General features: G+C 37.7%; 1 protein-coding gene across 11 annotated transcripts in view; it reads left to right on the top strand.

Annotated features, from left to right (window-relative positions):
- DMD (dystrophin) overlaps positions 1-27,327 on the top strand; it is a 1,138,094-nt gene that overhangs the window by 48,752 nt on the left and 1,062,015 nt on the right. Inside the window, exon 1 of one of the 11 annotated variants that reach the window (XM_075097731.1) lies at positions 10,723-10,831. The exons of 9 other annotated variants lie outside the window; for them this stretch is intronic. In XM_075097731.1, coding sequence (XP_074953832.1) covers positions 10,813-10,831 — 19 coding nt within the window. In that variant the 5' untranslated portion in view covers positions 10,723-10,812. Of the gene's footprint in view, positions 1-10,722; positions 10,832-10,886; positions 10,912-27,327 lie in introns of those variants that run through there. One more of the 11 variants, XM_075097802.1, reaches the window with a different exon arrangement.

The raw sequence follows: 27,327 nt of genomic DNA, 5'->3' as shown, positions 1-27,327 counted from the left end.
TCCTTAAACACTCAACCCTATCATCACCATGATTAAGCTCTAGACAGTCAAAACATTGTCTCTTTTGTTTATAATATCTGTTTAAAAACACTGATGCAGAGCTTTGCTGATATTTTTTATTACTTCCATTGCCTGGTACTGTGGTTAATCCTAATGAGAAAAAAAAAAATGATACTATGGCAACATTAGTTCAAGGCTAAGTGGCTTTGTGAAGGAAAAAAAAAAAGCAAGCTGGTTGGAGAAGAAAATTTTCAATATGAAAAGAGTTCTTTTTTCCTGGTTGTTAAAACAGATTTTTTTGTGGAGGTGCAACTGTTTCAACAAGGTTTGAGAGATAGGAGAGCTTCCAAGTTCCAAAAAACTTCAGTCTCTACCAGCAAGGAGAAAGCAGACCATAGTTGAGCTAAGTGAACCTTTTCATTTTGATAGTTCTACATATTGCTATTTTGCAAAAATCAATTAGGAGGATATCTGTTTAATTCCAATGAAAATATAAATAAATAATTAGCTGCTACCCGTCAGTTCTCCCCAGCCCTAAGTGTTGGTCTTTATCAAGAGGAACAGCAGGTTTTTTCCCTCTTGTTCTGTAAGGCAAGTACTGAAAGTCAGTTAATGCTGACAGTCTGGCAAAGGTACTTAAAAACCTGTTTAATATATGCCCTACTTCGAAGAAGAAAGTGATATGTCAGTGCCTGCTATTTTTTTTTTTTTTTTTTCCTGGACAATATTTGATAGCTCTTGGGAAAGGAGAAGCTTTTAGATGCTAATATTCTTTATGCCTGGTGTGTTTGCTTCGGTAAATCTTGTCCAGAAATGGGTGGGATTTTTGACAGTTACAGTACACTAAGCATTGACCTTCTTAAAAGGACAACATTTGGTATTCTCAGAGATCTTTGAGGAAGTTTGTTTCTAGTTAAAGCGACATTATCCTTTCCCTTTGCCATTCGATGCAAGCATAGCACAGAGCACTGTGTACAGAGTACAAGGACATGTCTGAGTCTTTGTTTTATGGAGAGTGATAACCTCCAGTTCATGTAAATGTTGGAAGGCAAAGGATATACTGAAATGGGGAAGAGGGATCAAAAAAATACTATTTCTTTACTGGGGGGAGCTGTGCAATTGCGTAATTCATCAGTGTGCCTGGGCACTCTGACGTGCTAATTTAGGTAACAAGACAAGCAGCCTGTGAGTACGTTAATGATCAGTTCCTGTTCCCACTGAATTAGAGTATTTCCCAAATGTCACCAACCTCTACGCTGCCTGTGCCAATGCAGGAACAAAACAGAGAAACACAGGGCTGATCAGAGCTGGCAGCAGCAGAGCAGGGCCTTGCCCTCTGCCCCAGGGTTACTCACCCCCTCCTCAGAACCTGCCTACCTGCTGCCTGGGTGGGCAACTAAGGGCAGCCTGCTTCCCTCTGCCACCCTCCCCAGCTGGGAAGAAGGAAGAAATAGCTGCTGAAGAGCAGAATGGCAGAGCTGGGAGCAAAAAGACAGAAGAAGAGAGCGAAAACTGTATTTTAATAATTCTCAGTACAGTTTTCAAGCAGACGTTTAAAATGGAGGAGTTAGTTGGAACAGTATGTCAACATTGCAGGGGTTGTGATTGGAAACTTTCTTTGCACCTTTTAACCTAGTTAGTAGTGAAGATTTCTGCATCCATTCACAGCTAGAATGTCATCTTGTTTTTAAAGAATAAAATGTAAGGTTGCCCTCTTTACTGTTAGTCATTCTTGTTATGGTAGATCAATGAAAAAAAGGAAAAAAGATGCTCTGAAATATTTGTATATGATAAACAACTTATCAAGTTGTCTTTTAGCTATATCTCCTTGGTTTCTACTTGTTTAAAGAAGGCTTGCAAAACTCTCCATAGAGCTGGAGAGAGACGTAAACGTTTTTTACTTTAAAAAAAACCAACCAAACAAACCACTGTAGGTATGTCTTAAATCCACATTGTACAATTATTTGTACATATATTTAACTTTAAGCTCGAAACGATCGTGAAACTGAAGCTCTTTGTTAGTTGTTTTATTTGCTGCATCTTAATTATACTGCATGTGGAAGAGTCATCTTAACAGTCACATTTGGTGAGTCGTTACCATGTTTCGTTGAGGCTTCCTAAAGATACATCCAAGAGTAAGCAATGTTTGACAAGGATGATATAATTAGAAATACTTCATAAAAAAGAATGTCTCATAGTAAAGTTTTATGCTTATGATGTTTGGATATCTGTCTATTTTTAAATGTGCTTTTGTCAGTTTATCAACCCCAAAATGCTGGTTTGTAATCTAAACCTGAGAACATGTCTCAAACAATATAAGACTTTTTTATTTAGAGTATAATTCAACCTGAAGAGTAAATGGACCTCTGTCAATCTTAGGTTTTTTTGGAACTATGTAATTGCTATTCTGTTAGTTGATTCCATATGCAGAAGGGTAAAGACATGGACCAAAGTCAAGGGAAAGCTGCAATAGAGCTGATTCCATAGGGTTTAAAGGGATCATTATGATTAGACTGACTTCTTTCAAAATCAGTTAGTCTGAAAATGTAAAGCCAATTAAAAAAAACTGCATGAGGTAATCATTGAATCTATCTATACGTTGGTCTGTTTTAGATAAATAGCAATCCTTGTATTCTAAACATGTCTCTGAAAGGAGACTGCAAACAGAAGAAAGTTTGACCAAGTTCATATTGATTGTATTAATTAAACTCCCTACTGGCTTCCACAGCATCGGATCAAAGTCTCAATGATTTTGAAAATCATTGAGTTTATTACTACATATATCATTCCTTACATTTAATTTATTTTTAAAGATAACTAGTATTCAATGAACTAGGAGTAATCCTTCTTCTAAAACTCTTAAATATAACCATTATTTGGCATTTTCACAAACCCATTTTCTTGCAGTATAAAAATAACTGTTCCTGTCCTCTGGGCAGGCAGAAAAATAAAAAGGGGGGAGGAGTAAGAAGAGAAAACCTACTTTTATCACTGTATTATTACTTTTTATTAAAGATAAAAACCCCTGAATAATGCAGATTAGCTTCTGGTTGTGTTCTTTCAATAACTGTTCTGAGCTTGGATTCAGGTGCAGTGTCTGAATTACTTTTTGTGTAATTGCAACTGAAGTGACAACTCTTTTAGTGTATTTTACAATGTTATGTCAGTTTATATTATTGTACTGAACATTTGCAACTTGCTTTCTGTATGCAGACTCAGGACTGTTTAATTAATTGGGATTGAAACAGCAGATCCATGACAAGCGTTTTTAGAGCAAATTAGTGTGAAAACCCGGTGATGTTTTGGAGGTAAGGAGTAAGAGAGGAGAGCAGTGGGGACAGGATTTGATGGAGCACCGTAACTCATTTTATTTGGAAACTCTCTATTTATTGGTCTGTCAAGTGATTATCAGTAAGTCTGAGAAAGCAATTCAATTTACACTAATCTTAATGGTCAGTTGAATTGAATTAAGCCTTATCAGTGAGATGTATGTTAAGAAGGTTTTGGTTTACTGCAGACTGGAGCTGTCGCTGTAAATGTGATCATGTAAGATTTCACAAGCAAGCAATATTCAGCTTCATACCTGAATAAGAGAACACAACAAAAAATGGTTAAGGCACGTTCTGATTCAGTATCAAACTAGTACTCCAGAATGGGCCAGTAATGTGCTGCTGGAGATGTGCTGCTTGCTACTTTTTGGATGTTCATCATTTTGGTTTGGGGTTTTTAGTTCTGTTTTGTGGGGTTTTGTTTTGTTCTTTTTTTTTGTTGGGTTGTTTTTTTTCTTTTACTTTCTTGGCACAGTATATAGTTGTGGGATCAAAGTAATGGTGCTGGCCAATGAAAACCAGAATATATTCTGAAGCAAACACACATTTTCCAAAAACAGATGGTTTTTGCTGTTACAGTAGTATCTTTTTCCTTCTTTAATAAATAAGTTTGACTGAATAAACTTTACTAAAAACAGAATATAAATGTTAGCTCTAATTTTCTTGCAGACAAGCTTGTTTTTATTTAGGTAAAGACAGGCCATAAAATGGGAATATAAAATGAACAAGACTTTCAGGCAAATGAATAAAATCAGAAGACAAGGAGGAAAAACAAAGGCTAAGAGTCAGGAAAGGAATTAAGGAATCTGTATTTCCAAAGAAATACAGGAAAAAAAAGTTATACACTGAGGGTTAGGGAAAATCTGATGTGCTTTCCTTGATTCAAGTGTACTGGATTTACAGCTCACTCGTCTTTCCTGAGTGGTGCAGGGAGCTCTGGTAATGAGGTACAGCCTTCAAGGCTTCCCAAGGATGTATACAGCATGAGCACATCTTTGTGAAGGGTCTGGTTTAAAACTCATCTTGCCAAGGCTGTTCCGTTGAAAGCAAACACTGACATAGTCTGAGAGTGTCCAAACACCCTGGTCCTTATCTTAGTTGTCATAAGAAACTAGGCAGAGGAAAGAGGTGTTTTTAGGGGCAGTGTGTGAAGGTTGGAGCAGCACAGGTTTTTTGAGAAGTGAGGAGCTGAGACGGTGGTTTCACTTAGAAGCTGCCCAAGATGCTTCTTTGTAGCACTGAAAGGGAAAAACAAATGTGACTGGGTTAAAAGTTTAGGAAGAAAATGCAGTGCAGGAGAAGAGAGCGCCAGTAAGAACTGCCCTGGAGAAGTCTGGGGAACTCTGCTAGAGACCTCTGCCGCTGCCTGGGGAGGCATGCGGCAACAGAAGAGCCTTGTAAGAGAAAGCAGTGTCTGGAATATCTTGTAATAATTCTTATTATATAACTTGCCTAATTATGACATTATCCAAACAGCACGCAAACATTAATTTACAGCAAATTGAGATTATTAAACTCAGTGAAACTGTGGTTTATAAAATTATCAGAAATCGTTACATCCAGCAGACAATATTTGCATCTTACGATTTTCTGACGCTTGTCTGTAGATAAGTTTGGCTTCCTTGGTAGTTCAGTATCCTGGGAAGTCCAACTGGTCTTTGAGAGTGGGTTTGCATGGAGATAAGGGTTTAATAACGCTTCTTTTACTTTATCACAACACCAGCTGACAACTGGACAGGCTTCTGTACATAATACTATATCTGATAATATCTTTAGTTCCTATATGCACAGTTTAAATTCAATATGTATGGCCTTCTAGGGCAGAAACTGCTTTTTATCTCCATTCAAGCAAGTTGTTATTGTACTGCTACAGTAATAGCACTCCTGGAATATTCCTGAGAAACTGAGTAAGAATGCATGTAATTATAAAGGAGAAGGAATTAGGATCTAACAGATCTTTGTTGCTCCTTAAATTTTAGGTATATTACTCCTGAAAACACCCCTGACTCCAAAGATTTATTTCTCATATATTTATATCTTAGTTTTCAGGCAGATTACAGTAGGCAGCGCAGTAGTGGCTCACAAACACGTAACACTTGTCATCCTCCAACTTGGGATAGATAAAAACCTTTGCAACAGATAGGTAATTTTTTTTAATGCTTTATTATAACTGTGTGGCAAAACTTACACGTTTTGATTTCCTGACGTAATGAAACAGACCTTGCTATCACAAACAAGACATTAGATTGAATAGACACGTTTGGGTTAGGCTTGCATACAGTATCATCAGGTAGTCCAAGCTGTGACTGTACAAAGGAATTGAAAATGGAAAAATTACAGCCACCTGATGTAAGGAGACACATTTTTGGGTCATTTGAGATGTTTTCAGGGACTGCAAATACAGTAGAGCAGTAATGATCTTCTATTTTCCTTTTGTATCTTCCTTTTTTGAAAAAAAGAACTCAACATATTATTATAGCTCATAACTTTTAAGAAAACACTGTTTTACAAGCTGTGTGCTTCCTTGGCAGGCTGTTATCACTTGAAAACACTGGCAAGAGAAAGCATAAGACAGAAGTACGAAAACGGGGGAGCAGGTTGATGAAAACAGAATTTTGTGGTTCAAAAATATATACACACCCACCCCGAAACCCTGAAATATAAGGATATATTAAAATTGTGTGTATATACACATGCATTTATATATAAAAAATATACCAAAGTGTGAGAAAATATATGAAAATACAGAATAGCTTTATTTGTATACATTTGTAGGAAAGTATACAGACATGCTCTGAGTGTTTAGCAAGGCCTCTCAAGCACAGCACAAATGAACAGCTATCTTCCTCCATAATGCGACACTAAATAGAGCAGATGTTGACTTTTGATCTTGAAGCAAAATCAATTTCCAGTAGAGTGTTGCCTTTGACCTTAGAGGAATCAGGATTTTGCCTGTGATTTTATCAATTTATTCTTTCTGAAAGCCTTTGCGGTTTTTGGGTTGGGTTTTTTTGCCTCCGCTCTAGCTATTCTTTTTCTAATCCCAGATTATCAAAAATCACTTCAGCCTGAGGAAAATGTGTATCTCTCTGTATAGAGCTCGTTCAGCAGTAACAGCTCTCAGTTATAGAAGAATATAACAGGTTTCCTTGTAGAAGGTTCCTTCTCATGAGCAGTTTGTAAGGACTACTTATACTCTCTGTATAAACTCTGATTTTTCTTGCAAAAGCACGCAGGTTTCTTTCCAAATTATTTAGGGAGACAAAGATAAACAAAGTGTCTGCTCTGATATCAAACCACCCGCATGGCTTTTATTTTCCAATGGCTGAGTTCCATGTAACAGTATCTGGTTCCTCAGTGGTTATATGGCAGGGCTGCTCCATATAACACTCCCCCAAGACAGCCCCTGCTGGGTAATGGGGGGCAGACAGGCTTCAGCACTGTGGGAGGAAGGAAAAGACTGTGGCAGGCAAGACGAGGTGAGAAACCAGTGAAGGCATTTGGGTAGGGTGGGAGAGATGGTCTTTCAGTGCTCTGGGCAGGTCTTCCAACCCACAAGGTAGACAGAGGTGAGACAAGAAGAGCTGGTGCCCCTAAGGTACAGCTTTTGTACCATTTTTGTACTTTTCTCCAAACCTATGAGTCCCATATGGGGGAAGAGTCCAAAGCTAAGCTGTGGTGTATGATTTTAGACTTGCTTTCCTCATCAGATGATTTGCAGCTATATTTCCTGCATGACACAAAGAGTTGTGTGTGACAGAGGATTTTTATGGTTCTTTTGGACGTGACCAAAAAAGTTGTGGACCCTCTTGCCATTAGTCCCCATTGCTTACAGATTATAACACTTCCTTTAAAAATAAATTCCTTCCTTTCACAGAAAGCACTTATTTTTTGAATAGCAATAACTTTATCTTAGGTGTAAGGGAACCTAAGCTATAGTGCTTAAAAATTTAGGGGTATTTTTGCTTACATCAGCTAATGATCCCAGTCAAGACTGTACCTATGAGCAAACGTGCCCCGCCTGTGGAGCTTAGGAAGAAAAGAACAGAAAAGATTTTGATAAATGCCAAGCAAACATAAATGAGGAAAAGTAACTCTTTCTGTGAAATTAATATTTTAACAAACTCTTTGTTAGATGAGGCCAGTCCTTACATTCCTGAGGTGCAGACATGCAGAGTAGCAATGGAAGCAACTGCCCTTTGAAGCGCACGTCTACCCTTTCACAGAGTGATGGAAAACAATTTCTGTAAGAAGGAGTAGACTGCATTTACAATTGCTATTTCTTTTTCCCAACTGAAATTAAGAAATTGAGCAACGTGCTCTGGCTCGTGCTAGACTCCTCTATACTCTCTAACCATTATTTTATTATGAATTATTAATTTATGTAACTGAGTGGGTTTACTCTTTTTTCCTCTCTTATTTCTTGCCTGCTTTTCATGCTTATGTCCAATCTGTCAAAGTTTTAAAGGTCTTGGGAATAGACAGAGTGTCTAGTCCTGTGTTCCTTCAGTAGCTGTTTCTCCAAGACATGGATGTGACAAAGGTCTCCATGTTATCAGAGTTACAAAGAGTAAATAGCTATGTAAGGAGATGATCATAACATCCCTATTTGTAATTACTTACTAACCTTGTTCTGTGTTATACTAGTGCTGGAATAAGCTTGCCGTGATATACATATTCAGTCATGCACAGTTTCTGCTGAATTTTGTTTGGAAAACAGGTGAAAGATAGAAAATATGCAACCTGTTCTCATAAAGAAGACTTGAAATGGAGTCTCTGAGCCTTCCAGAAGTGTGGCAACACGTGATCCTGGTGTGAGATGTGCTCAGCCCTGCTGTAGGCACCGAGGCATTCCCCATGCTGTAAATGGCATGGAAAGTGGGCCTAGATGCTCTATTATCTCGTGCATTCAATTAAAAAAGTTTTAGCTGCTGTCTTTCTTTCCATGATTGCCTAAGTAGTTCGAATGGCTTAATCTAACAGGTTTAACTGAAAGCTACTTTCAAGTATCCTTCTAGACTGTTGCCCAAAAAGATGCGAAGTCTTAATTCAGAGTGCAACCCTGAGTAGGACATGAAATGACCTTTAGTTTCAGTTAAATGGATTGTTACAGGGAACAAAGAGACTCTGAATGTGTTTCTTTGGGTGACAAAAACAAAGCACAGCAAAGTTAAGTTCAAGCTGGAGCCTACTTGAATTTATTATATTTTTATTTGCTTGCAGCAGAAGTGGAAAGAAGTTTAGTAAGTTGAACAGACCTAGGCTAGTATATAAGTCACAGCCTTCCAAGTCTGTGTGGCAGTTCCATCATGAAAAGTGGAATGGGTTATAGAAAATATACCCTGCTCCACAGGGGAAGAGCGTATTTTTCAGAATATTCTGTGTTTTGGGGCTAGCACAAAAGGAGATGTATCTGGCATGCGAACATCTCCATTGTGAAATCAATGCTTGCATTGTTTTGATTTTTTTACTTTTTTTTGTGTGTGTATCTGGATTTCTAGATTTCTACTTGTATTTTCTATTACTTTTTTACTTTAAATTTTGTTCTTTAAAAGAGAACATAACTGCCAAATTTGGGTTTTTTTTTTTTGCTGCATTTAATGATAACAGGTAATCAACTAGGTAAATAACCTTTGTATTTAACGTTTGTATTGCATGTTTCTGAAAAACATAAATCATTAGAAAAAAACAAGTTCTTACTAATGAACTCTACTGAGGTGTTAGCAGGACCATGAAGCTGGACCTTTCCAGCAACAGTGATGCTACTCTCAGTGCAGGATACAAGGGGAGGGAAGAGTTGTGGTTGACTATGGTAAACGAAGGAGAAACCACATCAAGTTCAGAGCGTACAATAATATTCAGGTTGTCTATTTCTTCGGGAGCATCTCTGTACCAGGCTTCCATGCTGAAAACAGAGAAGACTGGACATTCACTTTTGCTAGGAGGCTGCTATATAGTTTGTGATTATTTATTTTTATTTTTTCTTTAATTATTTTTTCTAGATTGGGTCTGCTGTCAAATGAATGCTGAATAATATTATCTTTTTTTTTTGCCTATGCAGATTCCAAGGTTTGTGATAACTCCCAGTTTTACACTGCCCACAAAAGCCAGTTTAGCTTAGTTAATAAAACAGCCAGATTTTAGAGATCTTCACAATGCTTCAATACAGTACCACACTAACCCAGAGTGGGGTGGTCTTAAGTATTTACTATCTCCACATCTCCTGCATCTGCTGTTACGGCTTTACACTGTGCTGTGCCTGACAGACCACACATTCTACAGCCCAGCTGAAATACTACTGTAAATCTTTCCTTGATGAATGCTTTGCTCACTGCTTTCTCTCCACAAATGTCTTTGAAACTAGCCTGTTAGCTAGTAAAGGAATTTTTGAATTCATTTTGATATAGTGTCTAAACTTGGACTAGAAGAGTTGTACAGGAAGATAACAGTTAATAATGTAATAATCAGGTTAACCAGAATAATCAGGACAAAAACATAGAGAAAAGAGGAAAATTCTTTTGTCCTCACCACCACCCACCCCCCCCACCCCACCCCCCAAAAAAAAAAAAAATTTCAAAAACCAAACCAAACAACCCTTTCAGGCTTAGAGCAAGCATGTTTGTTGAAAGACGGCAGATGGTGTTAAAGTTGGTTATAGTAATATGTGTTGTACCTATCCCTCCCCTCTTCTTTTAGTTTAAAAAAAAAAAAAGGAGGGGAAGGGAATCGCACCTCTTCTGTTTTATTTGCTGACAAGAATTAAGGAAGGATATACTGCAGCTGGAAATGTACTGTCATATATGAAAGACATGTAAGCTGGTTTTAGGGAAAGAATACACAAGGAAGACCACAATGAAAAGCAGTTACTGTTTGATGAAGCAGGTAGCCTTTTTTTCTTAGGGACTTTAAGCCTATTTGAATAGGATTGTAGAAGCAGGAAGAATAATCTCTCTCACACACAGCCATACGCTGCACTTCAGCATTCGAACAAAAAGCAGATGGAAACACGAGTGTTTCCAAAATGTTCCTCCCTTGCCCTGCTTCCCCGGAGCACCATTGCTCTGGTGCTGCAGCCTGCCCTCCAGAAATCCCGGGTGAAAGAGGAGGGCTGCTACAGCTGGGGAAACTAAGATTACTGATTAGGAGAGAACATAATCAGGTAGATTGAGCCTGTGTAGGGAGAAACCATTTCAGAGAGGAGGGAGGGAGTGAAGCACACACTGGCTGCCTACCTTGGGAGAGTACCTCGCTGTTGTTTAAGAAAAGAAAATTGGCCGTAATTCTCCTGTCGGCTTTTGAGAGGAGGGTGCTCTTTTTGTGCCTGTAAAGCTGGAGGGAGATTGCGTGTGTGCATTACCTGCACCTGGCAATGAGTCTCCCTCCAGGTTACTCCTACTTCAGAGAATGTGTTAGAGAGAAGTACCCACGGGAAAATCAACTAACTGCTTCCCCACGAAGGTAGCAAGACACTGCGGTGCCAGCAATGCCTGGGGATGTCTCGGGTGAGTACTGGCTGTAAATGAATACAAGGAATATTCAAGAGTGAAGAGCAGAAGCAAGCAACCCTAAAGATGGCATTTAGGTCAGTTGGCTGCCTCTCGGGATATCTGTGGCTGGCTGGGGCGCTGCCTGCTGCGTAGAGGGGGCTGTGGGAAGTTACTCTGAAAGGACTCCAAAGTTAAGGGCAAATGGGGCTCCTGGGAGGGGACGGACCCTGTTGCCGCACCATCTCTCTTCTGCCAAATATCCATGCCTTGCATAACTTTGATTTTAAATCTGAATCAAAACTGATTGGAGAATATCAACAGGGTGTTAAAACAGAAGGGAAAACAAACTTCTGCATGCAGTAAGTCTGTGATTAGGTTAAACAGATATTTCCCCACCCCCCACCCCCGCCGATGGACAGTGCAGTGTGTTCAAATGACAATACTGTTTGCACAGTCGTAGATAATAGCTTCTAGCTGATCAAAGACGGTTTAGTTGTTCTACTAAACGAGTTCCTCATTATAGAGATGGCAGAAAGATGTAAAGTTTACTGCAAACAAATTTGGACATGGTCAAATGAATTACTCAACTGATGATATAGAAATAGCTTGAAAACTGGGCCATCGGGCAAAAACAACCTTGCATTCAGTCTAGGGTAATTGCATAGACTTGTCTGCAGAGGATTGATTCTGAAAAGCAGCTAAAGTAACTTCATATCTTTCAAGCCATTTGGAAAGAAATCTTGAGAGAATGTTTGACTGTATATATGTAATACAACCCTTTACTGGGGACAAAAAAAAAAGAATGCTAACTTCTGTTATAAATAGGTACCTTGATGCATTGTAACAAGTTCTATTCTATTCTTTCTCCTGAAAATGGAGGGAGAATATGTATTTTCTCTGAAACAAGCAATATTTGTTATGTATAATGCAGGAAAAACCAAAGATTTTTGCAGTGGTTCAAAACTGAAGCATCTTCAGGGTATTTCAAAATTAGTTTTATTTTCTCCTCATATTTTTTGTATCCTTTCCTAACCTGGAGGTATAAAATAAGAGTTGCTCCATCATAAGGATGTGTAGCATTGTCATATTGGCTGGTTTTATAAATCAATCATCTACTGGAGTGATTAGAATACCGTTTCCTGTTATTAAATGGCTTTTATTAATCTTCTATCTTAAAGGAGTTCTTATTTCTATTTCAACATTTGTGCTTTATACATAAGACACATTTCTCTGGAAACTACAGAGGCCAGTTAATGGTTTATGAGTTCAAGCTGAGCTGAATATAGCTAAGCTCTGTCTTGCTTGACATTTCATCAAAAGCTGTGTTGATTTGCAATGTTTACGGACCTATTTATTGAACCTTCACAGCTTGAACTATGCCACCGAGCTTGTTGACATTGCTGAGTTTATCTCTTTGTGCTTGTGCAATCTCAGAAGAAAAGTTTAGAGCAAATGAGTTATAACAAACTTGTCACAGTTCATAAAATATGCAGTTAGGACAATGAAGTTGATCTTCTTGTTCATTGACCATGATACATTAGAGAAATCTGAGTAGGCTAATGCAATCTCATCTGGGTAGGTGAGTGTGTGTCCTTCTCTGTGATATTATCTTTCAGATTTGACTGTAGCTTCTTATGGGCTTTAAAAAGCAACTCATAAACAGAATGAATATTTTCAGTTCATAAGACTATATCAGAAAACAAAATGCGACTGTTTTGCAGCATGAAATAACATGATTATCTTACTTCCGTATAGATCTTACTTTGTGAAGAGTGATATATCAAATGAGCAAACAGCAAATTGAATCAGAGCCTCATAAATGCCATAAAAAATCATTCAGCTTTTAACAGTGAGAGCACCCCATGTTCTCTGCTGCTCTCCAGAACATCCTGTCTGCATAACCCGTATTTTTAGCCAATAAAATAAGATATATCTTGCTATATAATCTACTACTATTACTGGATCAATAGTACGCATTATCATGGTTTCAGACACTTCTCTATGTAACTTGAACAGAAATAGATCAAAGGAAGTGCAACTGCCTGGCATCTCTACAAAAGCAACAGAAAACTATGCACTATTAATTCAACACCAGTAAAATAGATAGTTTAAGAAGTCATGGGTTCTTTTTTTTTCTTTTTCTTTTTGAGTTGCAGGGGAAGCTGTTTCCCATGTGAACATTGTCATATCTACCATTAACTGGGTTAACATAGTTGTTCATTCTCCTTTTAGAACTGTGGGTGTGCAGCCAATTATAAACATTCAAAAAAGAAGTTGGATATTAAAAGAAAAAATTTTTAGAAAATTTTTCCACATAGTTGAATGGTCTTTGATTGGGCTTTTGGTTCCTTTTCAACAATGAATGAATAAAACGCTTATGGTCTTCAAATAAAAAGTAATTGCTTATTGATTGTTGAATGCAAATTCTGTTCTAAGGGTACAATAAAAAAAAATCATAGGAATATGCTGGGGGGAATATTTGCTTAGCTTAACTATTGCTGTGTAACGTAGCCTGCCGAATTATCTGTGTAGGCTTCCTAGGCTCAAATATCTGTACAACAGAGAGCAACAAGCTCTTTCAGCAAGCAAGTCCAAGCAAGAAGTTAACATTGGTGTCTTGTTTCCTCAATTGCCTGTGCATTAGCAGATTAGCCTCCTAACCTAAATGCATGAAGTTGGATAGTGAGGAAGCCCCGACATATTTATTAGAATCTTTGTCTCAATAACTGCCATCTGATTAAAACATGTTTATGGAAGTAGTTATAGAAAATCAGCCCTCATGGTTACATACCATTTCTTAACTCTATCAAAAATGAAATGTACTTTGGAGAGAGAATGTAAATTAACAAGGATTCATTGTCAGAAATTCTAAAGTTGATGCTGTTCTGTGTGCATGGGAGGGTCACCTGAAGTTAGTCCAGGGAACCTACAGAAACCTACAACTGCTTGAAATATCTTAAAATATTTGAATACATTTCACAGGATTGTATCCTTCATAATGATATTTCATATTTTATTTACTTCCTATCTCTCAAGCTACTCTCTTCCTGTGACATTTGTCAACTTTGCTTGTCAATTTTTTTCACTTACAGTAGCAACATCCTCTGTTCTATTTTCCTTTTCACATGAGAGTTCACCAAGAAGAAAGGCAAACACATGGGCTCTACGTGTCTTCAGTCTGTGCTGACTCTTGTGCAATACATTGGTCAGTGTTGCATATGTAAAAGGTTCTTAATTTAGCACTCGTTAGACAGTGAGACTAATTTTTTCTGCCTGAAGTTAATTCTTTTGAACATACTGGAAAGCATTAGGATTAAGGGCAGTATTAGATAATGACTAAAATGTCTAACAATCTTACGTAAAAATATGATGTGGGGTGCTTAAGAGTATATGTCTAACATTGAGCAAGATAAGTCATAAATATAGACAGCTCTGCGAGGTAATTTAAGAAAAAAAAAGTGATATGGACTTTTCTGTTTATTCTGAACAGAATGAAGAACTTATGACAAATTCTACCTTCAGTTTTATTAAGCCCATCTTATGCCGTCAGTATTTAAATGATCATAAAGGTATACTTCTCAAATGCACTGTTCAGCTTTGCTCACGATTCAGCACTGCATTTTGTCAGGTGCTTGATATGTTCACCAACCACTTCTTTTGTGGCAGATGGAGAGTATCCCTTTTAATGCTCATCACGAGAATAACTATTCCTACCAAATAAAAGGGAATTTGCTGTAAATGTTGTAAGATGTGTTTGACTTCAGTTTGTTTAATAGCTAAATATAGTGATGATAGATGCAAGCAGAATTTCAGGGGACAATGTTGTAGTTTTTGCAGTCTAATCGTCATCCACCGGAGTAGGAGACTCATCCCATGAAACTCAATTTTAAGGTATCTATATTATACTGCATGTTAGAAAGCATCAATTCAGATAGTCAGGTCACGTATACAAGCATGGTCGGTGTAGAGCTTGGGTGAAAGGCTATTGTGTTGCTACTGAACTAGCTTCTTAAAGATTATAATAAAAAAGTCAGGCTATCATTTTATCATTAAAAAGTAACAGAGGTAGTCAAGGATGCTTCTCAGTATTTTTTTTTTCTCCCTCTAAGCAAATTGTCTGTGTGTACAGAAATATATTTAAGAAATTTTCTTCCATTTAAAAAGCATAGTGTACTTTTACGGACCTATTTAACAGAATAGAGGCTAATGCTGATAATGGATTGCTTTTAGGACTTTACTCTTGGTCAAGGGAAAGAAAGCAGCTTTCTGCAGTATTTTATTTCTGGCAGATAAAACTTAATCAGCCTAACAGAATCGGGGGAGGATCATTGTCTACCTGTTTCAGAGGAAGTCATGGGATAAGGTGGAGCAAGCAAGTTTCTTCAGGCAAATGTAAAATAAAATTATCAAAACAAATAATTGGAGATAGATTTCTCTATCTCCATATTATATAAAGAACAGAAAGGACAAGAATTTAACAAAACAAAACCAAACCCAATAGTTTCTCTAACTTTTTTGACAGAGATAACTATATTCAGGGAAGTTGCCATCATGCCAGTTTTATACTTCTGTAGTAAATAAAGGTATAATTTCTGTTTTGTACAGTATTTAAAATATAAATATTTCAGAGAAAGGCTATTCTTTCTGCTTGTTTTGTGTTGTATAGATCAGTAGACACCAAGCCCCCTAAGTGCTAGTAGGAAGTGAAAACATTATGAATAATACAACATACAATTTGAAAAAAGAGTAACCATCTCAAAATCCTGGTTCAGATAAATAAATAAGGATAAGACAGGCTATGGAAATTTGACTATAATATGTAAAATGAATATATGTTTTTCCAGGGTGGTAACAAGGCAAGATGGTTATGAATATTTTACTGACAAGTTCAAGCATATAAGAATCATTTATTTGTTTGATGAGATTATTTTTTTATGAGGCTTTCTTTGTTTTCCAGTTTACACATTAATTTTTGCTAATCTCTATCTAAATCTTCCTGAGAAACAAAACCAGTATAATGAGGTAAGGCCATATGAGAGAAAACTGGGTGGCTATGTATGCCCTGAAATGAAGACATGTTTCTGCTTCTTAAATGGTCTGCTTGAAGTCTTTACATAATTGTGCTATAGCAATGTCATGTTTTTGAGATCTTTTTTTTCTTTCATTGCTAAGAACCACAGTCAGTGGAAAATTTCTTGTTAAAGTACTTCAAGATAGTCTTGAATTATGCTATTCTTCATTAAAAAAACCCTTTGCTATCACTCTTTACACTAGCCTGGCAAGACCTTTTGATTTTGAGAACACAAATGTAAAGCCTCTTTGTTCATTCAGGATTTTGTCCTGAGCAGGTAGTGCTAGGTCACAGGATGCTATGTTTAGAGGCCGGCTTCTGGGTTAATCTCTACATTTATAATATCGGCTAATTTTGTTTGTATTTTTATACTTGTGCTTCCTGAATGAAACAATGTAACAAGAAGAGATCTGTACATCAATGAAGACCGTGCCTGCTAGAACTTTTCTTTTGTTTTGTTTCGTTTTTGTTTTTTTTTAATCTAAGGATGTCCTGAGACATTTAGAAATGATGAGGATTAAGCAAAATGCTCCTTGGTAGAATTAGTTGTAGCCAGGAAAAAACTGAAGGCAGACACCTACATAGGGAAGAGGGCATGAATTTGTCTGTCGGAATGACTAAAGAAGTGTCACCTGTAGACAGGTGTATTCGTAATTACTGGAGGTGGGATGCAGCCCCTTAGCCCTGGTCACCGGTGACTTGCAGTGCATTCACGCTTAGATTTCCAGTCTTTCTAAATGATTCAGATAATTCAGATATTGTGCTTTCACCATTTACCTGTGCACTACGTATTATGTATTCATTGTCTTTTCTAGATTCAAAGCTTTAAGAACAAATATCAATCTGATTAATTCCTTGTTAAAATAGTCTTTGGCTAGTGCCACTGATCCGACTGTGTATGATCTCCACTGACTTTTTTTTTCGTCAGCTGAGGACTCAAGCAAGCTCCAGACAGCTGCTGTGAAGAGCTGTAAATTGTATCACCATGTCAGTGGCTGGTCCTGCTGTTTCCCCTCTCCCTCTGTCCTCCCCCTCACCCTTTCCCCAAGAAAGGCTTGCACAGGCTGGGCAGGATGCTACTCAGTTGCCAACAAAGTACAGCCTCTTGCGGCCAAGTCACTCTGGTCCATGGATTGGGACAGGCCTTCACCACCTGGCACAGTTGAACTGGAGGGGTGAACTGCAGCAGACTGAGAACTGCTCAAAAGTCCCCTGGAGTCATTTGAATCCTCCCAGCTTTTCCACTGCTGGCCACAAAACTTAACTGCTCCTCCAATGTTGGGACTTCTCCAGCAACAAAATTAAATTTTGTGTTAGTGATGAGAAGAAAATAAATTACTTTATCCTTCATCTTTGCACTGGGGAAACTAAATCTTGGTTGTACTTCTGAGAACCTTTTAAGTCAGCTTGCTCAGCTCTTACAGAGGATTGAAGACTTTGCAGCCATATCAAGTTACTTTATTTTTTGTGGTTTTCCTTTGCCTAGAGGGCTGATTTTTCTGACCAGTGAGTTCCCCAACTTACTAGAGTAATATTTTATCATCTTGGTGAGATTTCCACCATCTCAGAGAGAGCTTAACTGCATAATGAATTCAAACCTTGTTAGTCTGCTGCACTGCGCTTATCTGTAGATGTGTCAACAGAGGGCTGTGATGAAAGGAGGTCCCAAGAACAATGCCCTCAAAGATGTCATTAAGATCGCTGTGAGGTACATTTGCAATAGTGAGACAGTACAGTCCTTGGAAAATTTACATTTTAACTCTTAACTATTTATGAAGTGCAGCTGGCAAAATTTCATAACATTTTGTACTGGAGTGATGTAACTTGAAATTTAATCCTGGGAAATTCTGAGCAAGCTTTTCAGCGTCAAACAACTGAATTTGTCTAGATTTCTAGCTTGTTTTCTGTTTCAACTGGTTTTATACAGTTGATTCCCCCTTTTCCCTTATAGCAAAAGGAATCAGGGAAAGAAATACCATTTGAGGTAAACCTCCTGTTGTGATCATTTGAATTATTAAAATACTTGTGATGGATTGGTATTGACAAGTAGTAGGTTCCATCTCCTCTTAACAACGCAGTAGATGTTCTGGTGATTTGTTGTAAGAGCCGTCAAGTTATCTGATGTATTTTATAGAAGCAGTAGGAGTATTTTAAAAAAATGGTAAAACATTTTTTGGTTATAAGAGGTTTTCTCCACCATTCTTTGGAAATGAAGTAAAAGAGAATTTATTGACAGATTTAGCAAGAAAAATGAATACAATATATAGAGTTTTAGTAGCATGGCAAAATTATGTCATGAACACAGGTTAACAGCACACCATCAGAAAGTGATGCTTCCTCTCAAGTCAGCTCTACCTGAAGAGACCTACCTGGAGTGCAGTATCTGCTTTTGGGATTCCTCATAGACACAGAAGGACTGGAGTGAGTCCAGAGCAGGACTGCCAGGATGGTTGGGGGCTGGAACACATGGCATGGAGAAGCTGAGTTTATTTACCTTTCAGAATAAGGCTGAGTGAGAGGGATGGCCATCTACCACTACCTGGCTGGAGATTTGTACAGAAGAGGGAGGCTTCTTAGAGGTGCATGGCAATAGGACAAGAGGCAAGGGATGTGAGTTGGAAGAAGGGAAATGCATGTCAAGTATAAGAAAAACTTGTTCTCAGTTTTTGATCATTGGAACCGTTTGTCCAAAGACATTGTGGCATCTCCATTGCTGGAGACGGTTAAAACCCAACTGAATGTAGCACTGAACTATCCGCTTTTGCTACCCTCCTCTGGCTATGGGACTTGACAAGGGGACCTCAGGAGGTCCCTTCCAGCCTCAATTGTTCTGCAGTTCTAGCTACAGTGTTCTTATTAAGACTTTAACATTGCACAGTGCTTTTTGTTAAAATATGACTTAGGGTTTTTTTGATGGATGGAGATTCATAGAGGAAGAAATACGTCTTTTTTAGGAATCAGACGCATTCCTGGACCCAGTGAAGAAAACTGTGATGGAAAAAACAGTCTGAAAATCAAATAGCTCTGGCTAAATCCTCTCATGATGCTGTTATGCTTATTGATTGTTATCTTTATTTTAAAAAGTTGGTGACATTTGAGTCCCAGATAAATTTTGAAGCACAAATTTCCAGAGATGGGGAAGAAGGGATAGATAATTTTTCAAATTCTGTGGTTGCCTACTATTGCCACTTTGCACAGGTAGCAAAATTGGTTTAAATTTCATCAGAGTGTAGAGAACAGAAGGCTGACTGTGTGTCAGTGTGCAGTAAATCTTTATGTGCAAGGGCAGACATCATTGATCTGTGTTATGCTGAACCTTTGAAGCTTAACCCAGATCAGTGTCCTGAGCCCAGCAAAATGCAAACATTTTGTAAGATAAATGCTTTGAAAGAAATTTGTTATGAGTCTTCATCTTTTCATTTTAGTTTCTTAGCAGCTGGTCCTTAGTCTACCTAATTGCATTATAATGGCTTTATGCTTTACCAGATGCTAAAGGGATAACATTTTTCTTTCCTGGGTAGCAATGCAGTCTCTATGTTTGGAATTCTGTTTTGTGGTTGTCCCTGTATTAAGCTATGCCACAAGTAACCTGCAGGTACTGGATTCTGATTTTATTATCTGATTTATTATATGATCATTCTGATTAAATGAAACCAAATCCTTTTAAACCTCCTTGAGAAATAGAAATAAGAGAGCTCTCTAACTGACAGAATTTTGTTGGTGACTTAATTTTTAAGTATTTCAACCTTTGTTCTAAGAGCAGAAATAATGATTTACATCCTGTCATTGCTAGTGTTTGCTGTGACTAGCTTGTTTCCTTTCCTATTTATCAGTCTTTAAGTTATTCTTTCTATATGCATGGATAGACCTATGCAGTGGTCTAATTTTTTATGTTGCATGGAATAAAGTTTCATGAGAAGGAAGAAATCTGTCTTTATGGCTAATTGCAAGGGCAACTTGTGGAGGCTATGGTTAGACTAGGAGTAGGAGTTTCCTCAGCCATCCTTGCCAGGATCTTATTTAAAAGGAAAAAGAAAGAGTTAAGAGTGTGGTTGCACTTTCAGTCAGCACAGATTTACCGTTATTGAAGAAGGTTTCTTCATTTCATATGTGATTATCCCATGTGCCCTGTTTGGAACAAAGTAACATGATAACAGCTCACTTAAAAAGCTTGAAAAGAATCTCTAAATTTGAAAATGGAAAACTAATTTTTACTAAATGGAATTCTTAAATTAATAATCACCTGCTATTAAAATAATATCAGTAGATAGCATCTCAGCCATCTTAATTATTTTATAACTTATTACATAGATCATGCAAAGTGTAATTTATTAATAGTTGTATTGCTTTCTTTCGTGTAGAAGTAGTGCACTAGAATAATTTATAATTGCATTTAAGGTGTATCTGACATTATTACAAGGAAAAAAAGAATGTTACTACTGAAATATTTTTGCCTGTTCACTGATACACAAATTTGGGGTTATCAACCTCAATATCACATAGAATTTTAACTCCTTCCTGTAACCTTAACTTTAAAACCTATCAACGGGCATCACATATTTCTGAAAAATGGTTTTGTATGTTATTATTTTAAAATAACTGCTGACTAAAGAGAATGTGTTTTCCTTCTGAAACTAGTGGACATTAAGAGGATATTAAGCATTTACAGAATAGATTTCCTGGTAGTGCCTGAATCCCTTAGCAAGCACCAGAGCTGATGGGAGTAGAGGGCAAAGAGGGTGTTGTTGAGACTTTATGCTTGAATTAAGGAAGTGCAGCTTCAGATTAAGACACCCAAATGTAAGAATTTTCTCTTCCACTATCGTCAATGGAATCTTGGACTAGATTCAGTTGCACACACCTAAGTACTTAGCACTGTTTTTAGCACACTGAGGTGTCCTGTCTGGCCCCAGCAGCCATTGCAGGAGGACCAGACTCGTGCCGCATGTTCTACCTGTGAACCCGACGGAGGTGTCATTGGTCAGCACAGAGCACCACCAGCTGTCTGCGTGTAGGCGACAGAATGCCACCGTGAGGAAATGCAGTTTCTGAAGCCTGGAGAGCAGCCTTAAAACAGGCACTCAGTGGCTGTTCAGCTCCCTTTGGACTTATCAGATGTTGCTCCTGTGACCTTGGTTCAGTTGTCAGCATTGACAGAGTCATTTCATGCTATTTGAGATGCTGTAGCTTCTTCTGTTTGGCCTTTAAATGCTTGTGCAGAAAAGCATGTCACTGCCAGGTCCTCTCTTATATCTACTAATGCTGTGAGCTCTTGTGAGAAATCTCCACGCATTAAGGGCTTGTGTGGGTGAAAACACTATAGCCTAGTCATCATCAGCATCTGTAATGAGATTTTAGATTCTTATTTCTAGGGTGAACACCTAAATTAAGGTTCTAATTTCAAATTCAGTCTCAGTCCTCAAGGTGTTTTTCTTCAGTTTTGATAAAAAATGTTTTTCACTGTGTTTATTTTTTTGTATGTAGAAAGATGTATTTCATATTTTCAGTCATAATTTAGGGTAGTGTTTTCTCTTTCTCAGTTTGCAAGTCAAAAAAGAGGAAAGGAGGGAATAAGGTCAAGGAAAGGGCAAGTGAACGAGAAAAACTATATAAACATTTTCATGAGTTTCGGGGGGGGGGGGGGGGAATCCCTGAATGTATATAAGCTTTTCATTACCTATAAAGCACAAATAATTTCAATATGTCTTATGTGTTACCTTTTCTTCTGATCAGTAAAACAGTTTAATTATCATTTCTCCCCATGAAATGACTAGTCTACAGTTAAATGCTATGAATAGCCCTCATCCCTCATGAATGAGAATTCCCTCCTGCTATTAGTAACTGTCAACATACGTGATTGTTTCTGTACTAAAAGTCTTGGTAGAGTTCCTCATTAATTGGTTTGTGTACAAACATGACTACCTCTGCCAGTGGGAATAATGGGATGCCATTACAAGTAAAGCCAGAGATGATCTGACTAAAGTAGATGAATCTTCATTACAGTCTCACTATATGACCTTCAGCAGCATCTCTAGCTTCATTACACACACAAGGTTGTTGCCCCGGATTTGTAGTGTTAGCTTCGGATGCTCATTTTTTAGTTATATGGATATGTAGTTCATTATCGTCCACTTGGATTCTACTTTTCACTGGAATTTGTTCTACATGTTTCAAAAGTTGCCTTGCATACCAAGGAGTGAGAAGTCACACTGGTATATAAATGTGTGTGATAGTGGGCCTAGACTCTAAACTTCAAGCGGCCAAATAGCGTAACAACCACTGGATTTTTAAAAATTGGTTTTTAAATTTGGTAGAGCCCATGCCTTTTCTTTATGTGGACTCCAATAGTCATTATCCTTGATGCAATGCAAAAAAGAAAGAAAACTATTTCTTTCAGAAACAGCAAATAGTTTGACTGGGACAAGTGTCAATGTAATGTCATGATTCTCATGTCAGTATTTCCTCCAAGTATTTGGTTGTCCACCATTGGTATTTAAAAGGTTATCTTAATAACTCAAAGAAGTTGTCTCATAGGTTTCAGCTGAGCTGTATTAAGCTCTAGGAGTCACCAAGAAATTGAATCATGCTCAGACCTGAGAGTGCTTGTTCCTATGTGATTTTTCCAAGACCAACTTTCCACTGAAATTGCAAGACAGGTGACATCCCTACCATGTCACCTGAGAAGCATTTGGTTTCTGGATGTTTTTATGTTAGCAGGATATGATGTGTTGTTTCACTGATGATAGTCCTCAAATAACTGTTTTAACTAAGCTGTTCCTGCATCTGGGTGGGAGGAAGACCTGAGTGTCAACCTGACTCCTAATTTGACCTTTCTTTGGATCTGGGCCTATGGAGCCTGGTTCTGTGAGGTCCACCTTTTGTCATGCAGACAAGTTAGGAGTAAAGTTGTCAGTGCCTCGTTGACCACAGAGTGACTGGTCAACATGAGTTACTTTCCCACTTCTCTGTCCTTGTGTAGTCGGTGTCTGCAGCACGATACATGCGGCTTCCAGTGACCTGCCTACACACAGTGTGCTAATCCTTTTATTTATCTCCATTGCAATACTACTTGCATTAGGCAGGGATTCACATAGGTGCTTGTCCTAATTAACTACAATGTTAGAGTAACAAAGTAGCCCAGAACAAATCCCAGACAGACTGAAGCAGATGAACTGTGTATGGGAATCTCCAGATTGCTCCAAATTCCCAGAGTCAGGCATATTTAACAACCTTAGATCCAGCTGAGTGGGGGTGGCAATCCACACCAAAGCAAAAGAATATAACGAGACATGTATTGTTAAAAAGAAAAGGTCAAGTTGGGGCAGGGGAGAGGTTCTTGATTTTTTTGAATGTGTGGGTTTTTTTTGGTGGGTTTTGTTCTGTGGGTTTTTTGTGCAACTGGAAGGAAAAGGGGAATGCTAGGGTGTATGAGATTTGTTTCAGTAGTAGGAGGGGTCTGCTCTTTCCTCTTGTGGAAGGGGTGAAGTTACGTTGCTGCTTTTGAGCAGCAATGGAATAGCATTGCTGAGCTGACATCTGTGGTTCCTTGAGGCTGAGCTTCAGGCACTCCTGGACTGGTTAACTTCTCCTCCTGAAAGAAACAACCAAAATACACAGACAAGGAGGCTGCTGTAAGTTCTGGAGAAGTAACTGTTTCGTATCGTCCTTCTGCCTTAGAATTACAGCAATTCTGTGCATGGTCCAGGATGAGATTCAGGAGTGTTATGATCCATCTGGTGATGCTACACCTGAAGGGATGCCGCACCATGTACCATGCTGAACCTGACAGTGCTAATCAAAGTGTCAGGGGATGCAAAGAATATTAGAGACCCACAGGACCTTGCCAGGATATTTGTGCTGGTGGTCAGGAAGACCTCAGAAGTCCAGGATCAAAAACGTTTTCTTCATCTTTAATTCCAAAGCAAGAGTTTGAAATCTACTAATCATTCCTAGAAAAGGCTAATGGGCAGTATTTAGTGGGAAGGCTTTTCTGTTAAACTGTATAGCTACACATTTTTCCTTTCATGATTTTCCTTCTGAGGGTTTTTCTTTATTCCAGCATTAGCCAAATGGGCATGGCAAGATTGTTCCTCAGTCAAGACTTCATGTAAGAACTGTGTATAATGGAATATGTACTCTTGTTTAAAAGTGACATTAGAAACTCAGTAAAAACATCTTGCTCTTTTCAGTGGAGTTTTTGCATCAGACTGTCAGCATGCTTTGAGCATCTGTTCCATATCAGTAACAAGAAAAAACACATACCTTAATTTTATCCTCTCATTAGCCACCTTTTTTTTTTTTTTTTAATTATGTGGAAACTGTAAAGAAGACCTATGAAAAGTTATGGTCTTTTGCTGGACTTGTTATTTCTTTTACTGAAGGCTTAGTTGCAATGGTTAAAAAATTGTAATTCCGTTAATAAAAAGCTATTTTATTTTAACATCTCAAATTGTCATTGCTTAGCTATTGAATTTGATGGATATACATGCAAATTTATTCTCATTCTAGAGTTGTATTCCTATGCATTGTATTAGAAGATTTAGTATGTCAAGCACACCTTTTAGTCTTTGAAGAAATACCTATCAAAATGGGTAAGCAACTTATTGAACTACGTTTTAGAGAAATGTGAACTCATCGATTCTTTTGCTCAAATTATTTCATTATAGGAATTTTTCCATTTCAGAAAAAGCTGTTAAGGTGTTCCATTTGGTTATTTCCAAAACACGATGGTTGTCTGGGTATCTTTCCCTTCAGGTTTTGCAGTCATCTTAGTAAATATTTCCCTAAACTCAGAAATCTAAAAAATCATTTTCAATTTTATTTAAAAAAATAATTACAGCCCACATTTTGCCATAATTTGGGCAGAAAAAAAAGCTGTTACAAATTACAGAGTATGGGAAACAAGATTCTCTTTCCTACCTGATTTTAATTTGTGCGTGTTCCTCTCTCTTTTTTCAGTTGCATATATGTTTTCCCCTTTTCTATCACATCTTACTTTTCTGTCAGCAGTTACCCTTAACGCTTTTGTTTGTTTAGAAATACTCCTACTCTAATAGTGTGCTATCTCAAGAGATTTTGTGAAACAATATTACAAGATGCAGTATTGTAATCTTGTGAAAAGGTGTATTTACTGTTTGTTGATTGGATTCCACGTGCAGTATCTGGGTAATATGAAGGACGTGATGCCTGAGCAGTCGAGCTTCGCAGCTTAACCATAAGGAGTTAAGAATGTGAAGCACTTTTATGCAGATTGTAAATTGGCTGTTGCTAATTCTCCTGTCTTCACCATTGATGTAGTATCAATTAGCAAATATAGGTTTTAATGCTGCCTTTAATATTCATGATTCTTAATTGCCTTTGTTAATTGAGAAGAAACACTCTGGTGAACAATGCTTGACAAGTAAGAATTATTATCTGCTGCTTGTGTTGGCAGTTGTCCAGAGAAAAGTAGGTTACGGATACACAAGTATGTGCAAAGATCTTGCCCACAGATCTTTTGGTTGAGAGTTTCCCTGCTCTTGATAGATCATCTGAATAACGGAACAGCTGATGGGTCAAGTAGAACATCTGAATAACCTGTTTTGAGGAATCAGGTGTGCAGCTTCATTTACAACAGGAAACAGGCACAAAAGAGAGATATTTTTAGAAACTGCAAACCTACAGTTATTTTTAATAATTATAAAAGTTGAAGAAATGACTGAGACTAAAAACAAAGGAGACAGAGTTATTCATCGTGAAACTTATCTGGTCGAATTTTATTAATATTTTTTTCCAAATATGTCAAGTTTGATTTGTATGTATGTTTGTCTTTGGACTGTATGTTTCAGTCTCTGAAATGTATCTTATGCTTAGGTGTTTCAATTTTTTATGCTGTCCATACAGCTTGGCTTTATTATACTTTCTTTATGATGTTATAAAGTTGGCCTTGTTTGAAATATCCTTGCAAACACTAAACTATTTTCATGTAAATATTTTCAAAGGGCACTTTTTATTTTCAACCCGCTTAAAATATTGTTTTCATATAGCTTTAAGTAAGTAAATAAGGATGATTTTAAAGACTATGGAAGAAAGACTGTGCCTTAAAAAAGAAAAAAAATATATAAAAAGTCAGAAATACTTGAGTGCCAGCTGCAAAAGTGGCTTAGAAGGGAGTGCTCGCTAAAGCTAATTGGATTTAAGTTTGTGTTTGCTTTTCAGAGTGACTTAAGATCTTGGTTTATTTAAATACTCTCAAAAATTTTGGCTCAGTTCAATAACGCTAAAAACTAAGGAAAAAAATCATATAGCAGGTCTGTTAAGGCGTGATTAATGCTTTTAATGAGAAACGCTTATAAGTGAGGCTTTCAGTCATTATTTACATTCAAAGGATAGGTTGTTAACTGGAAAAGGTAGTCATTCTGTGTTCTGTTAGGAACAAAACTAACTTGGGTTTAATTAAATTAAATTAAAATTAAAATGTGAATTTTTCATAAGAGCTGTAAAATAAATTGAACTCGAACTGGCTTATACAGGAACTAAGACTTATCGTTAATTTCATTGTCTAAGGTTTGGCGTCTTGGCTGATAAAAGCAAGTCTCATGTACAATTTCCCTTTTGCTTCTCTTAGGGTTAGCCTGTAGAAATTACACCAGCTTTGTGTGGCATGAGCCACAAACGGCTGCTCTGCACCAGATGGACTTCAGAAAGATAATGGAAGCAATATCGTCCCCAGCTTGGCGGCTGTTGTATGGGCTAAGCTGACCAGCTGCACGCCATGGGCTTCTGTGGAGGATATTGGAACAGTAATCTCAAGCTTCATAGGGTTCATGGGCTGTTGTCGTGAGCGATGGAGAAAAGCTTCCTTCTCCACTCTCGCACAGCAACTTTCCATAAGGTGTGGAGAGCCTCAGCGCTAGTTGGGACTGCCCCTTTAGCTGATGTTTTGTTGTTGTAGCACTTCTTACTCTGTTATGGTTGTGCAGAAATTCCTCTCTGTTCTCAAATTGGAACAGTTTAAAGCATCCAGAACTAGGAATTGCTTGGAAAAGAGCAGGGAATAAGAGGGGCTGATTAATAGAAAGTTGAATAGCAGCAGGAATGGATGCTTTCCCACAGGCTCTCCAAATGTAACTGTGATCAGATTGCTGGTAGCAATAGCCCAGTTATGAAAGGGCTACCTGTCCATCAGTGCTGAAAGGATGTTTGGAAAGAGCGGAGGTCATGGCTTCTCCTTCTGACATATCAGTGACTGCATTTGCATAATAGGTCAGCCAATCTGGAGATCCTGTATTAGGAAAACATCTAAGGGGAACAAAATTGGTTTTGGCACGGCATGATATTTCCAATAGTGACAAAATACAGGAAGGTCGGAGGGTGGAACAATACTTACAAGCCTGAAGCTATATATCAAGCTTAGAGTTTCTTATGGTTATAGTATTTTTATTGGAATAGTTTTGTTTTG

This window comes from Phalacrocorax aristotelis, chromosome 1 (assembly GCF_949628215.1).
Source record: "Phalacrocorax aristotelis chromosome 1, bGulAri2.1, whole genome shotgun sequence".
NCBI lineage: Eukaryota > Metazoa > Chordata > Aves > Suliformes > Phalacrocoracidae > Phalacrocorax > Phalacrocorax aristotelis.
This window is presented reverse-complemented; position numbering and strand designations above follow the sequence as displayed.